Here is a 16,080-nt window from a genome sequence, read left to right as displayed (position 1 = left end):
GTTTAGAATAGGCTGTGTCTGACATCTGCTGTTTGCCAGGCCTGTGAACTCTAATGCCATGGCTGTCACTGCCCTCTGAGGTGACTATCTGCCTCCCAAATGCCCACCTTCCCTTTCTCCACTGTCCTGAGTTGAGAACTGGATTTGCAAACCCTTTAGAAAGTTCAGTTTCTGCCCAGGGATCCTAAGGCCCTAAGTCTCCAGGGATGCCTAGAGCCTTCCCATGTTCTGGACTGAACACGCCCCACATGCTGTATTTCAGGGCATCAGGAGAAAAGCACCCCAGGTCCCCTGGAATCCTCTCAAAAGGTGTTGAAGCTTCCAGCTCCAGGTGTCAGACAAACACACCCCAGAGCCATCTGTCAGCACTTCCCAGCAGGGTGCTTCACTCGCAGAGGGCTGGAGGGACCACAGACCTTACAGAAGGGAGAATGGGCCCAGAGAGGAGAGCAGTCCCTAAGGACACAGAGGGATGCAATGGGAGGACGCATGGGATGGGCCCTTGCAAGGAGCTCTGGGGGCAGGAAGAAAGTCTAGAGGCCTGGATGTCAGCAGGACCCTAGGAGAGGAAGACCTGCAGACAGGGCTGGGGCCAAAGCGGCCCGGTCACAACTCCAAGCATAGCCATTCCAGCCAATGCCCAGCTATTTGCTTCTGGCTGTTCCACGCTCCCAAACCCCCATCCACTCTAAGACGCCTGCCACAGGGATCTACAGAATTCACAAGTTACTACTATCTGCAGATTTATCTGTATGGTGTGCAGACTTTGACTGTAAGACCAAACCACTGGTGTCCCATAGGTGAAGGTATCTTAGAGCCAAGAAGAAGAATGGAGCAGAAAGGATGGAGCATTAGTCGACCTGGTCCTAGGAGGTACTATCCTGGCTCACAGAATTTACAAGTCAACCTGCAGAGTGGGGGGCAGAAATGACCATTGCCATCTGGGGACACTGGAGTCTGTTTCCTATGAACCAGGAAGTCTACCAGACCCATGTGCCGGTGTCTGGCAATGGGAGTCCCCAACTTTCCAGACTGGTTGAACGCTACCCTCCCACTGTGTCCCTGCCCAGTGTCCCTGTCTGTCACGTGTCTTGGACTTACTTATGGCTTTCAAAACCCAGGACCCTAATACATCGAGTTAAGCTCAGGAACGTCTTCTAGGAGAGCAGTGTAGCTGGCCCCAGAGAGCCATAGCTCCGCCAGCTGTCACTCTCACACCAGCAAATGCAACATTAAGAGCATCTGTCTGCAAGTGGGAGTCCCAGAATCCTGAGTCCGTCTGGCTAGTCCAGCCTGTAAATCAGCCGTCATGGGCCAGAGAGATGGCGCAAGTAAAGGTGCCCGCTGCCCAGCCCGATGGTCTGAATTTGATCCCCCAAACTCACATCGTGGAAAGGGAGAACAGACTCTCCCACATTGTCCTCTGATCTCCACACACAGGCCTTGACATGCCCACCACATGTCCACGCACACCCCCATAGTAGTCACCCTTCAAAAAGCCCTTTGGCAGCCATTTCCATAACTGTTCGGGGAGGGAAGCAGGGACCCCGTCTCTGTTGTATGATGAAGAAACAAGTTCAGAGCAGTTAGATGACTCACAAAAAGCTGCACAGCTGTAAGTGGTAAGCCAGAGCTCCCTTGGCAGGGCTGAATCCCCTGAAAACTCAGGGCCTCCTCCTTCGAGGGAGTGTGGGCAGTCTCCCGTGTCCTCAGGACACATTGCACAGGGCTGTCTGTGTAGGACTATCCATTGGGTTAAAGATTCACACATGTGTCCCTGACATTCCTTCTAAGAGGCTTGGAACATAGGCTTGGCCTGGTGACTCAAGCAGAACAACTTAAAAGTAATTGCTAGCTTGACTTCAAAGGCAAGGTCAGGAATGGTTATGGTAGCTTCCTACCTGGCCCCTCTATCTAGAACCATTCTCTCTGGGCCAAGCCACTTGCCATGTGTGGGGACTCTCCAACAGCCTGAGTGGCCCCTGGAGCTATCTTGGAGTGGATCTGCCAGGCTCAGTAAAGCTTTCAGGTGACTGATCCCAGTCAGCATCCTAACTGCAGCTTCCTGAGGGGTTTGGCCATGGAAATGTAAGGCAGTGCTTGCCTTAAGAGTTCTGTCCCCCATCTGGCCCATGCAGCTGAAAGGGAGCCCCAAGGTCAGTGGCACCCTGAAGCAAGCTGAATCCAGCAGGCTGCAGGCAGGCAGGCTGCTACTCACCTTTCCGGGTCCTGCAGGTGGAGCAGCAGGTACACACTGTGGGAATTCGGTGGGGGCGCCGTCAGACATAGCCCCCGCCCAACAGGAACCAGGCCCCAGCAAACAGGAAGCCCCAGGGAAGTGTGTGCATCCCCCAAAGAGTTGGAATCCCAGGAAGAGGGAGGTGTCTCCAGACACTGCAGTGAGGGAAGGGATCATCTCTGATTCCACTTCCCCCAGGGTCAGGCCCTGCTTCCTGTAGCTGTGGGAGCTGTGAGAGTCTCCCCTGGGACTAACCATCTCTTCCTCAAAACCTCTCCTTCTACTGAGGCAACATGTACATGGCCTACATGGATATGCACCAGATAGGGTCCTATAGCTGAAAGGAGTAGTAGACACATGACCCTAACTCTAATTCAAATACTATCCCCAACTGATAACTATTTGCAAATTAAAATGTAGCATTCTTCTAGGAAGTCTCATTGGTGAAACTATATTCTTATATATTCTTAAGGATAGGCTGCATGTACAGAACTAGATGACCAATAGCAAATGAATTCAATGGCAAATTATTTGGAGGTTCCTTATCTTATTATGTGTCAGGACTTGCTCTTCCTTTCTATCTTTTTTTTCTTTTTTAAAAATAAATTTTGTCTATTTTTATTTTGTTTAAAAAAAAAAAACCTCTCCTTCTAGACAGTCCTCCAGGAAACCTCTTCAGACTGTTCTCTCATGCCCAGTGAACTAGTGTCTGAGAATTTGACAAAAAGACTAATTGGCTACTGCTTTGGACACCGCATTCATGGGTCTCCAGACCATGTGGATCTTGGCACACAGTAGGTGCTCACTAAATTCATTGCTGACCCAATGACTCAGAGTCTGTGGAAGGCTCTCTTCATTCTCTCAACTCCTGGTGTACCTTTCCTGGTGGCTAATGCCAGCCATTCCAATGTGTGGTCCCTCCCTTTCAGTTCACTCTGGGGTGGGGCAGCCAGTCTCTGCCTGTCCTAACCCTTTCAACCAGAGGGCAAACTCCAGGCAGGTGAGTCAGCTCTGGGGTGTGACTCAGCCTCACCCTGGGTGCTGAAGGTGGCAGCACAGAACTCTGCTTCTCCATCTACCAAGCTCAGACCCTGTGCTCTCCTCGTGTCGCACGGAGGGGCCGTTGTGTGTAAGGCCTGTGGCAGGCCAGTGGAGTCGGTTAGAGAGGGAGGCAGAGCCAGGGTCTGTCCGCTAGAACGCTGCAGGCAGAGGCCTCACAGCAGTACTGTTTCACGTGTGTCTTACCGCTCCTCTTTTTGTTTCCTCGAGATGCAGAGAGCAAATGCTCTTGGCCCCACTTCTCAGCCGACCATCCTCACCGTGTCCTGGACCCACCCCATCGCTTCTATCCAGGACCCCACCCATTCTCCTTCCTCAAGAAGCATGAATTTCAATGCTTACATGCATCTTTTTGCTTAACTGTGCTCTTGCAAATGTATTATTTTGTATACTATGTATATTTTTTGTGTGTGTGAGTGTGTCTGTGTGTGTTTGAGGGTGAGCCTGCCCCTGATTGTGAATGTAAAGATGGCAGGTTGAAGTGGTTTCTTCTCTTGCTCTCCTCTTCATCTTTTGAGACAGGATCTCTTACTGAACCTGAAGTTCACTGGTTCTTCTAGACTGGCTGGCCGGCCAAAGTCTCAGGGTCTTCCTGTCACCCCCTTTTCAGTGCTGGAATTATAGGCTTGTGCTACTGCACCAGGATTTTCTATGAATTCTGTAGATCCAAACTCAGGTTTACAGTAAGCAGTTTGCCAACTAAGCCATCTCTCCAGCCCCTGCTGTCACCTACCTATCCGCCTACCTACCTACCTACTTATCTATCTACTTACCTATCTACCTACCTACTACTTATCTACCTGCCTACTCATCTACCTACCTACCTACTACCTATCTACCTACCTTTTTCTAAAGACAGGGTTTCTTTGTGTAGCCTCTCTGTTCTAGAACTCACTCTGTAGACCAGATTGGCCTCCAACTCAGAGACCCACCTGCCTCTGCCTCCCAAGTGCTGGGGTTAAAGGCATGTGCCACCACTGTCCAGCCTGTTTTTTAAAGAAGGTCTCATCATGTAGCCCTGAACTGGAACTCACTATGTAAATGATACTGGTCTTGAACTCACAGCAATTCTCCTGCCTCTGCCTCCTGATTGCTGGGATTAAGACATATTTCATCACAAATGGCTATATTTTTACTTTACATAAATCATTACATAAGAATCATTTATGGTTTGTGTATTTCCAGGGGGGGGTATCCTGCTTCCAAGATCCACCAGTGTCCACGGAATCTGGGACTTCCAGTTGCTGCAGACACAGCCGGTAGCCATGCCTGTCCCCATCCCCTCTCCTCAGCGTCCTCAGCTCTGTTTGGAGTCTGAAAATGATCTTCGTTTCTTCTCCATCTCTTCTCACAATCCTAAGACATGATGGGGCCTCTTCCTCAAGAGAAAGCTTCCTGCACAAGGCCAAACCCTCTGCCATGACTTAGGCATCCATCTGAGAAAAGTTCTAAGACCAGGAGTACCCGGAGCTGAGGGGAGGAAGCGGCTCACAGGAATGAGCAGGAGCAAGTGTGGTGACTGCTTGCGGTGTCAGCTTCCCTGTGTGGCATTTTCTGCATCCTAGAGGCTCAGTGTCACCTAGCCAGGAAGGACTAGGTGTTGTGCACTTGGTCCCCAGGTGATGATGCTTTTTTGGAAGGGCTGTGGAACCTCTAGGAAGGCGAGGCCTTACAGGAGGAAGGGAGCCACAAGGCACGGACCTTGAGTACTGGGGGTCACACCCCACTTCTGGTTCTCTTCTGTTTCTTGACTTGGACCCATATTCCTGCTACCATGCCCTCCTAGCCACAATAGCCTGTGCCCTCAAACTGTGAACCAAAATAAGGCTGTCCTCCCTTCCACTGCTTCTGCCAGACTTCTTCCCAGGGGACCTGTCTGTCACCTTGTGGATGACGGCCCCAGCTCCAACACGGGCATGGGAGCTTCTTCTACGCCATCTTCATGAGCTCATCCTCATTCCATCTGTCCTTCTTTCTGAGGAAGCTGCTTGGGACAATGCTATATTCCCTGACCTCCCCACCACAGGCCAGCACTCTCTGAAGGGTGGTCTCAGGATGGCAAGGATCGCACCACCCCACCAATACCAAAACAAGCCACCCCAGACCTTCGTCTAACTATTGCCGGCTGGAAGCTGTTTCCGGCCTTGGAGAGATCCCCATTACCTCTGAGACGCGGCCAACCTCCTCTCATTTCATTCTGAGCCCTTACCTGAAAACTCTGTCAAGAGGCAGTCTGGGGAGGAACCTAGATTCTGTTTGTGTATGACCCTGGAAGAGTGTGTGACCTCCCTGTGTGGCAGCCTCTACTTGATTCTCCTTTCAAATGACATAATAGACTCTTAGAGGGAAAAGGATGCAGGGCTACCTGGGCCACTTCCCAGCCAAAGCAGGACGTCCTATCTGACCTTCCAGCTTTGGTGTGGGCCATTCCAATATCAGGGCTCACACTGCCTCAGAGAGGAGCCATTGTAAAGAACATTCTTAGATGATAATACATATACACACACACACACACACACACACACACACACACAAAGATTTATAACAATAGCTACTTACTAACTACTGGTACCAGACATGGTATTGAGTTTTTGGGCCTGAATGTGTTATCATGTCTACACCTCAGAATCAGGTGGGGTCTGTCAGGACCTGGGGCTCAGAGCCCAGGCGCCTTTCATGCTGCTTCTTATAGCACCCAGTAAGGGTCCAGGTGCCCTGGAGGTCCTGGTTTGCATGTTTAAGGGCAGGAGAGACATATACAACAACATATTCGCAAACAGCCCACGTTCTAATTATTCTGTAACAAGGAGGGGGTAGGGTGGTGACCCAGCAACCTCCCCCCCAACACAGTTTCTGCCACCTGGAGAAGTTGGTGACCTGCACCAACCCCGCTCTGCCATCAGGGGAAGGTGGTGACCCAGCACCCTCCTGGCCCACTCTCTGCCATCAGGAGAGGCTGGTGGCCCAGCATCGTCCTCTATACTTCCTGCTGTCCACCATTCTCTGTCAGCAGCTCAGCTCTGCTCCCTGAGCCACTGTCACCTCATAAGGATCCATCTTGGAAACTGATAGCTTCCAGTTCATTCACTGACCTCCAGAAGCTCCAAGTCCACGCGAACAGACTAGATAGTGGATTCACACCTCAATCTACACCGTTATAGACTAGATACTGGATTTACACCTCAATCTACACAGCTGGGTCTCACTCACATCTACTGAGATCTCTGGAGACAGGCCTAAGATTCCATACATTAAATACAGTTCGTGGTCAAGTCCCACATGGGCAGTCTGGTGCCCAGTGCTTATCCATGAGAGAAGAGGTAGATTTTCAGATACTGGAAGGACTTGACCTCCCCAGGAACTGAACCTCAGGCCTAGGGTGGTCCTTGATAGGTGCAGACTGTGGGCACACGTAGTGAGTAGGTAGGTAGTCAGAGACAAAGTGGACATAGGGGAGAGGGAGAAAATCCCTATGGGTGTCACCAGCTCTGAGGAGTGGGAGAAGATGCTCAGGGGGCCATGAAACCTGCGTGTGGGGTCAGAGAGAATTGAAAGGACTCCCAAGGCCACGACTACACCTTCTGCTCCTGACTTGGCCGAGGTACTAGCACCCAACACTCGGACTCCTCAGACAATGATGGTGGAATAACCTGCTGATGCCCGAGGCACCGTCCCCAGGCCAGCTTCCTGAGTGGCTGTGCTCCTCATCTGGCTTGGTATACTCTAACAAATACGTCTGTTGGTGACAGGTCCCTGGGGCAAGAGACACTGTGTGCTGCTCCTCTAAATGACCGCGAGGCTCAGGAGTGAGAGAGGGGAGTGGGGAGACATACCTGAGCTGCCAGCACTCTCGGAAGCACTCCTGGACATCTTAGGCTGGCCATGTTTGCCGCTGGACCGACCAGTCCCTGGTGGAGGCGGGCCTGAGGGAGCGGGGGCACCATCACCCCTGATGGTGGTGAGGTCCTGCATGCTGAAGCTCCGCAGTCTCTCCGACAAGGCACCCTGTCCCTGGACACAACACAGGAGAACACTTGTCAGGGGCCTGACCGGACGCTCATGGGTAATAACTCGAACAGACATGAGGCGTGACAAAGGCTGAGAGACCTTTGCTCTGTGAGTAGCCAAGGCAGAAATACCTGGGTTGCCTCTCCTGAGATTCCAGATATACTTGCTGATATGCCAGGTATATTCTCGGGCCACCTTTTAGAGATGTTCCCTTCCCTCTTTCAGACACCCCAAGGAAATCTGCAGCTAGGATTACTATCCTCTACAGCTCCGCCACCTGTTTTGAGATAGGGTCTCATGTGTCTGAGGCTGGCCTCGAACTTGCTGCTTAGCAATGCAGACATATACCTGTCAGTATGATTCTCTTGCCTACACCTCCCAAATGCAAGGATTACAGGCACGGGGCACCACACCCAGTTTATGGATCGATGGGCTCAAACTCAGGATTTATGCGTGCCAGGCAGGCACTGTACCTCCTCAGCGACATCCCCAGCCACTGCAGCCCCTGCTCTCTAGAGATGCCTGGAGGCCGCTGGCTTCCCACCAGTAAAAGTCTATATATGGCCACATTATCCTCAGTTCTCAAAATCTGGTTACAGACTCGAAACCTAATATTCTATGTGCTCAGCCCTCATCCTGCCCAAAGGCTATAAAATGCAGCCAGTCTTGTTTCAATGCGTGACAGCAGTCTTTTTTTTTTTTTAATCTGTGAAGATGAGAATGTTTACAAGGCACATTTCCTCATATTGGCGCATTTGAGTTTCATAAAATACCCAAAAGGTATTGAATCAGGAAGGAAGAAATGATATTTAAAAAAAAAATCTCTGCTGTTGAAATAACCACTTCCTACACTGAAGGCGCTGCGGAGCAAATCTCTGTGTGAATGTATTCTTTTGTTCAGGGAAGCAAGGTAAGTGCTGTGTGGATGAAAGAGCAAAGGTCCCTCCTCCACCTGGTCCTGAGTGACAGGTCTGTGTAAGAGAAAGGATGGCAAAGACAGGGCGTGGCGTTGCTGGGAGTGCCTGGGGGCAGGAGAGACAGTCACATTTGTTGTTGCTGTTTAGAATTTATTTTATTTTTGCATAGTTTTATTTTTTCACTTATTATTAGAGGCTTTCACACATGCATATGTATATAATGTGTTCTGATCAAACTTATGGGAGTCCTATCCTTGCTGAGGAGTTACTGGCAACTGATGGCTGAGGGCGGAAGTCAGGGAGTCAGTTGTCTTTTTAAGGATTATTAATTTAAACTTGTGCGTGTGTGTGTGTGTGTGTGTGTGTCCGTGTGCACAAGTGTGCACAAACAACTGCTAGTCAAGCCAGAAGAGGGTATCAGATCCCCTGGAGCTGGAGTTACAGTTGGGAGCTGCTGGACGTGGACACAGGGAAGCAAACGCGGATCCTCCAGAAGAGCAGCAAACAGTCTTAACCACTGAGCCATCTCTCTAGCCAGATTCTACAAGAAGGAGGCCCCTGGTGGGTCACCCATGTTCCAGCAGATGGCGGATACCGATGACCTGAAGAGCTGAGTGGGTCAGAAAACAAAAGAAAACCCAGAGTGGGAGAGAGGCTGAGAGGAGGCCGGTGTTACTGAGATAGTGTTGGGCCAGGAGCTTGGGTGTGCTCAGGATGCTGGTGACCCCGCAGCCTGCCCTCAGGTACAGGGTGGCAATGGCCTCTTCATAGCGGGGCGTGAGTGGTGCCCAGTGTTCCAAAGGACTTGTGAATCACAAGGTAGGGTAGACACAACAACACAGCAGATCAGTGCAGAGGGGACAGGGTGGCGACAGCGCAAGATGGGCAAAGCGCCAGACAGAGGCTTTCTTCAGCTGGGGAGCGGGGCTGGGCAAGGCTTTCCTCGTCATCCAATAACAAACAAATGATCTAAGAGGATGGGCAAGACACAGCCGCTGGCTACAATGGAAGATCTAATGCAACAAGGAACGCAAGAAAGCAAGGCACAAAATGATAACAGAGAGATTGTGTTTATGTGTTTAGGAATGTGTATGCACACAGACATATGTCGCAATAATTAAAGAAAAAGAGGCCGCTAATTTAAAAGAGTGGATGGGGTCCACGGGAGAGGTTGAAAGGATGACAGGAAGGAAATGATATGACTATGTTATAATCTCAAGAAATAAAAAAATTATAATAGTGAAAGCAACAAAACCACAAACAACTACTGCAAGCAACATGGGCTAGCACAAGGTTTAACGATGCACCAAGAAACGAGATAGGTAACCTTTCAACCTACCAAAGGTACGGAGACCATGTCTCGAGGAAACTAACAGCAATGACATACAGGGCATGGCGGCTCACGCCTGCAATCCCCAGCATTCAGGAACTGAGGCAGGAAAATCATCACAAGTTTGAGGCTTGTCTTGGCAGCACAGTTCCAGGCCAACCTGCGCTACAGTGTGAAACTTATTCCCGGAGAAGCCAACAACAAGCTCAAACCACAAACAGAAAATGGTTTAAGTAACCAAATATTGCCAGTTAGAGCCATTAATCTATAGAACATAAAGCATTGTGTGCTTAAGATACCCACCGTGTAGAACAAGCCAGAGTTACGTGTGTAAGAGGGTCAGCTAAGGGCCTGGAGACACGGCTCAGTGGTTAAGAGAGCTTGTTGCTCTTCCACAGGAGCTGAGTTCAGTTCCCAGCTCCCACATCAAGAGGCTCACAACTGCCTGTAAATCCAGCTCCGGGAGGATCCAACACCTTTGGCTCCCACAGGAATGTGTACATCCCCCCAAAAGGTACCACATATACACAATTAAAAATGTTTTATTTTATTTTTTTATTCCAGTGAAGATGATGGCTGCTGTTGTCACTACACCTAAGTTACCACTGAAATCAGTGAGAGAAAAGACAGCTTATGTCTAAAAGCACCAGGTGGGGTTTTATGACCGCAAGCCTAAATAACCGGTCAGGGACTAATTCCATCAACGTCTTCTGGGTCTTGTCAATGCTCTGCAGCAGGCCTGCGGGAAAACAGCAGCCTACACACTACGTGTCCATTTGGCAAAGGGCTCCGTTCCACTCAGAGAAGCCAAGCCAGCGCAGCTCCAATATCACCGGCATCAGGAAGATCGCAAGAGGCAAGGGTTAGGAAAGAGGAGATACGGATGGCTCAGGACCAAGCTAGCTCTGTGCTGGGAGGAACCACAGAAGCATGGAAACAAGAGTCCTGGAAACAGCTGGAGACGTCTCAAAGCAACACGCCTCTCACCTGAAAACCTCTTAGCTGTACCCAGTCTCTACTCCACCTCCTTCTTAGTTACCGTCCACGAGGCCCACTTTAGCCGTGTGGGGGAACCCCATCTTCTGTTTGGGGGCTGTCATCTTCTGGAAGAGCTTCTGTCTGCCACACTGGGTTCCCTACTCTGGGAATTAATCTTTGCATTCTCTATGTTTGAAAAAGCATAATGTAAGCAGGGCATGGTGGTGCACTTGGGAAGTAGGAAGCCAGCCTGGTCTACACTGAGTTTCAGGACACCCAGAGCTACATATTGAGACCCTATCTCAAAAAACGTATAACATCATATTGTCCCTAACTCAATGAGCACTGTGATATTAAAATGCTCTGAGAAGTCCTACAGTGGTTTGTTTGTTTCATTTTTGTTTTTTGTTTGTTTGTTTTTTGTTTTGTTTTTGAGACACAGTATCTCTACAGGCTGGGCTGTCTTGGAACTCTCTATGTAGAGCAGGTTGGTCTTGAACTTACAGGGTTTCACCTACCTCTGCCTCCTGAGAGCTGGGGTTAAAGGCATGCGCCACACCACCTGACTGCCCTACAGTGTTTGGGGCTGTTTAATAAAATGTATTCCAAATGTCTGTGGCCACCGTAGGAGTCACTGAGAGCCAACCATGCAAATGTCTTCTCAAACCTCATTGTTTTCCTTTTCTTTTTTCTCTTTTTTGAGACTGGGTCTCACTATGCAACCTTGGCTGGCCTGGAACTTCCTATAAAAACCAGTCTGGCCTTGAACTCATCAAGGTCTATTTGTGTCTGCTTCCCAAGTGCTGGGATGCACCACCATACCTGGCTTTTCTTTTGAATACGCATGTGTATGTATTGCATGCAGGCGCTTTGGGTCATGTGTGTATTTGTGTATGTGGAGGTCAGAGGACATTCTCTGGGACACTGTCTACTTCCTTTGAGTCAGGATCTCTCCTTGACTTGGAGTTCACCAAATTAGGCTAGGCTACTCTGGGGATCCTTTAGTCTGTACCTCCCCAGCACAGGGATCGCAAGCCTGTGACACCACACTAGACGTTTTTCCTGGGTTCTGGGGACTCAGATGTTCATGCTTATATAACAAGTGCTTTACTGACTGCACCATTTCCCAGTCCTCATTCTTGAAATGATTACGAAAAACAAAACTTTACTTTTCTTGCCTCCCTTGCAGCTATGGCTGCCATTATACTGCAGTCTTGTCCAATAGGCTGTGAGGAGAACTCTGCTGAGGGGTTTTCAGTTGGGGGGACATTTTCTCTTCCTGATATGCAGGAGAAAGTCCGGCCCTGCTCCTTTCTCTCTGCCTTCATGGGTGGTTCAGATCCCAGAACTGGAGACAGGAGAGTCACAGAGTCGTTGCCCAGAGCCTCATTGTAATAATGACAGCTTCCGTCTCCTCCTAGGTTTGTTTGTTTGTTTTGTTTTGTTTTTTGAGACAGGGTTTCTCTGTATTGTTTTAGAGGCTGTCCTGGAACTTTCTCTGTAGACCAGGCTGGCCTTGAACTCACAGGATCCGCCTGACTCTGCCTCCCCAGTGCTGGGATTAAAGGCGTGCGCCACCAACGCCTGGTTCCTCTTAGTTTTTTTATAAATGGTTTTCATCAGTTCATGAACCCAGTCTTCCACCTGCGAAGTTGCAGGTGTTCCCATAATTGCTTCTGATATCACTATCTCCACACATATGTATACTTGATTATAACCCATGTCAAGACTGGATAATGGAAGGTTCTGGGTGTTCAGCTAAGAGAATAAATAAAGGTCCTGGTTATCTAAAATTCCACTGATCTTTTCTGGAACCATCAAGGAGGTGGCATCAATAGCCTGGGCATAACAGGTATTAGCTGCAGAGATGAAAATTCCAGAAATAACAGCCATATATTCATTGCAAGAACCAGAGAACGGGATAGCATAGGCATCAGTGGACAGCTGAGCTGCAGTGATTCAATAGACTCTGTCAGTGAGCAACGGGGTTAGTTAGGCTTTAGTCTGTTTACTATGCTTCTGTGCTCCTTTTAATTGTGTGCACAAATGTGTTTAAAAGACCTCAGTCTGGCAGCGTGTTAAATAAGAAGCAGTAAACACCCTAAGTGGGAGGCATTGTGTCCCCATCTCAGTAGCAACGTTTCCTTTCCTAGTGGCACTTGAGATAATGACTTCGAGACAATGAAAATGGCTGCACTTCTCTGAGCAGCTTCCGATAAACATCCAGACTCCCTGCCACATGCTCTCCATGCATCTGTCCTGTTCCCTGTCCTCCATGTAAATGTTCTTAACTCTGGGCATTGTCTACTGGGCTTCCCCATTGCAGCCTTGCTTCCGTCCACCTTTCTAAAACACACATCAGGGCCGAGGAGCTGGGAAGCATAAACCTGTGGGCATCTATCACATTGCTGCCTGAGTGAAGTGGCAGCAGGAGACCACCTACACCACTCCCATCCATCAGCCTTGGGGTGAGTTCACTAGAGTAGGACATGGGGACAGGCGGCATACCCATGAGGCAAGGTGTTGGGGGGCCCTTTCCACATATTTAAACAAACAAATATGGGAACCAAGCGGAAAGAGGGTTTTTTTTTTTTTGGTTTTTGTTTGTTTTGAGACAGGGTTTCACTGTGTAATTCAGGCTGACCTAGAACTCTGTGTAGACCAGGTTAGCCTTGAACTCACAGAGGTCTGCTTCTTGAGTGCTGAGATTAAAGGTATATGCCACCATGCCCAGTTGTTTTGATTTTTTTTTAGACAGAGTTTTATGTATCCCAGGTTGACCTCGAACTTGCTAAGTAGCCAAGGATAGACCCTGAACTTCTGATCTTCCTGCCTACACTTCCTGACCACTGAGATTTTCCACTGAAATTTTAGGTATCCAAAATCACACTTAATTTATATGGTGCTGGGGATTTGAACCCAAGGCTTTGTGCATGCTAGGCAAGCATTCTACCAACTGAGCCAGGCGCCCAGTCTAAGAGAGATATATTTGTTGGGCAGGTTTTAATACTTTTCCACCACTGAGCATTGCTACTTTAGTCCACCCCAGAGGGAATCTTCACAGTTTTGATGGCTACGGAGGTGGGCGGGGTGCAGTTATCCATTGTCAATGTCCATGACTGAATCTGCTCAGTGAAAACATGCCTCAAGGTGACAGGCTTTACGGGTGGTAGGGCTAGGACTGACCTCACCCTTTTCTACCCCTCTTGCATCTTGCATAAGGCTCATGCACTCCTTTAGGGAGGCAGTGCAATTGAATTCTAGCAAAACACAGCAATCCCTCAAGATAACCCGAGGACCTCATTTTGTGAATACAGGGCTCCTGCTATAGTGACAAATGTCTTCAAACCCAAAACAATTCAGGTAGTTTTGGTTTTGCTTTATTTTTTTGCTTATTTTATGAGTGTTAGTGTTTTGCCTGCATGTATGGGCACCACGCTCATGTCTGGTGCCCATGGAGGTCAGAAGGTATTGGATCCCCTGGAACTGGAGTTACAGATGTTGGCAAGTTACCATGGATGCTAGAAATTGAACCTGACTCTCAACCACTGAGTCATTTCTCTAGACCCCATGTTTTATTTTGGAGACAGGGTTTCATAAAGCCAAGGCTAGCCTCAAGCTCACTATGTAGTCAAGGTGACCTTGAGCTCCCAACCCCCTCCCTCCCAGCCCCCCACTCCTGACTTCCTAAGTGCTAGGACTACAGGTGTACACCACCATGGCCCATGGATATATATTTAACTGAGAGGTAAGACAGATACTTCCAGAGATGGAACAATTTAAGGCAGGTTCTGGAGGGATCCACCAAGTCACAGGGGAAGGCACATCAGAGTGTGAATTTTAGCTCATTTCATCTCCCCAAGTACCCGTCACCATGGATGTCAATGAGGATAAAAGTGAAAGGTTTTAGTGAGTCAGGCAATTGACAACAAAGCCACTAGCATAACCACATTTCCCAGGGGTAATTCAAGAAGAGTGAGTGTTTCCTGCTAATGCTCACATCATACTGAGCCCACTGTCTGCAGCTGAGCATGCTCCACATTAGGGCCAGGCAGCCCCACCTCAGCATGCCACACAGAGATCAGGCTTTCCTTAGGACATAAAACTGGATCAACAAACAAATCAGAAAGAGACGAGGATTTCTACCTCGAGAGCATCAGTACAAATTCGCTTCATTCTGCAGGCATTAAACAAAGGGGGCGGGGACTGAGTAAGTTAGTCACGTGTTAGATGCTGCAGGGTAAACACACTAACAGGCTCTGGTGTGAATACAAAGTGCAGCCAGCCCGTGTGCCTGCCATGGAGTCACACATACCACACAGAGGTGTCGGGGCAGCAAGACACCTGCCTCTGATCCAGACCAGAGGCTGGTGGGTAGAGAAGGCTGGCAGGCCTCTCTACCTGACTGGATCGGTTTGGAGTTAGTCACACCTCTCAACGGGGTTACCTGCCCTTCTCTGACGTCCAAAGAGGAGACAAAATGAAAGAGTCGAGCCACCTGATAAAGGGTAAAAGGGGCACACACACAAAAAAAAAAAAAGAAAGAAAGAAAGAAAAAGAAAGGAAGAAAGAGAGCAAGCCATGGGCACAGGCCAACAAGATACATTTCTCTGTTCCCACACAACAAATGACAAAGCTCCATGAAGTGTGAAGTGCTCCTGCGTCCCAGGACCTCAGTCAGACGGGGCATCAAGACAGACATTTGTACAGGAGGACAAATGAGCAGGTTGACAGGACATGCACCGGTTCTGGATAGAAGGACACATGGCTGGCCTGAGTCTCAGTGGAGGCCTCACACATGAGCTCACAGTGTGTAAGGTGAGGCTGACACACCAGGAGGAAAAGGCAGGGAGCAGAACCGAGCTCTCTACTGAAGGTTTGGAGTCGTGAGTGAGAAAAAGAGGACAGCAGGATAGTGAGGACCTTCTAGAAACAGTCTGTGGATGGACTATGCTGAGAACTGGCCCCAATATCCAGGTATCTTTCTCTCCTGTTTTTCTTTTCATTTTGCAGCTGGGGACAGGGATGTCTAGAATCAGATCTGTTTCCTGACCTCTGTTTTGGGAAGTGCCCTTAATGAGAAATAACAGGCAAAATCAAACGCCTGGTGAACTAAATCTCTGTATCAGGTCATCTGAATCAGGCATTCCCAGGAAACAGGGGTACAGGACGCTCCAAACACTGACCTGTCAAGATAGTTGTCTCAGTTGGAAACCCTGCCCTATGCATTCTTCAGAGGTTAACTCTTCCACATTTCTGATGCTCTCTGGCAGCAAAAGCCTTGACACACTGAGCCATCTCAATGACTTGGACTTACAAAGATTTCCATACTTTAGGAAGATAAGAACATCCTCTGCAGGTATTAATTTTACTATGGAAGCTGCTCAGAGCTCAATATTGTTTTTGTTTTTAAAATGTTTATGTGTATGTTTTGTATACACATTTGTCTGTGCAGCATGAGCGTGCAGGCCCCCTGAGGCCAGAATACGGCCATTGGATTTCTTGGGACTGGAGTCACAGATACTTGTAAGCTGTGGTATGGGTGCTGT

At 48.9% G+C, this 16,080-nt stretch overlaps 1 protein-coding gene across 2 annotated transcripts in view; it reads right to left on the bottom strand.

The window, feature by feature from the left end:
* Reep1 (receptor accessory protein 1) overlaps positions 1–16,080 on the bottom strand; it is a 101,792-nt gene that overhangs the window by 9,007 nt on the left and 76,705 nt on the right. The window contains exons 6-7 of one of the 2 annotated variants that reach the window (XM_040737809.1): positions 7,132–7,309; positions 2,219–2,254 (exon numbers count right to left, since the gene is read on the bottom strand). In XM_040737809.1, the coding sequence (XP_040593743.1) occupies positions 2,219–2,254; positions 7,132–7,309 (214 nt within the window). The remainder of the gene's footprint in view (positions 1–2,218; positions 2,255–7,131; positions 7,310–16,080) is intronic. The other variant, XM_040737810.1, reaches the window with a different exon arrangement.

The sequence above is a fragment of the Mesocricetus auratus genome, unplaced genomic scaffold, assembly GCF_017639785.1.
Source record: "Mesocricetus auratus isolate SY011 unplaced genomic scaffold, BCM_Maur_2.0 Super-Scaffold_100676, whole genome shotgun sequence".
NCBI lineage: Eukaryota > Metazoa > Chordata > Mammalia > Rodentia > Cricetidae > Mesocricetus > Mesocricetus auratus.
The sequence above is the reverse complement of the archived record's forward strand: the minus strand, read 5'-3'. Positions and strand labels throughout refer to the sequence as shown.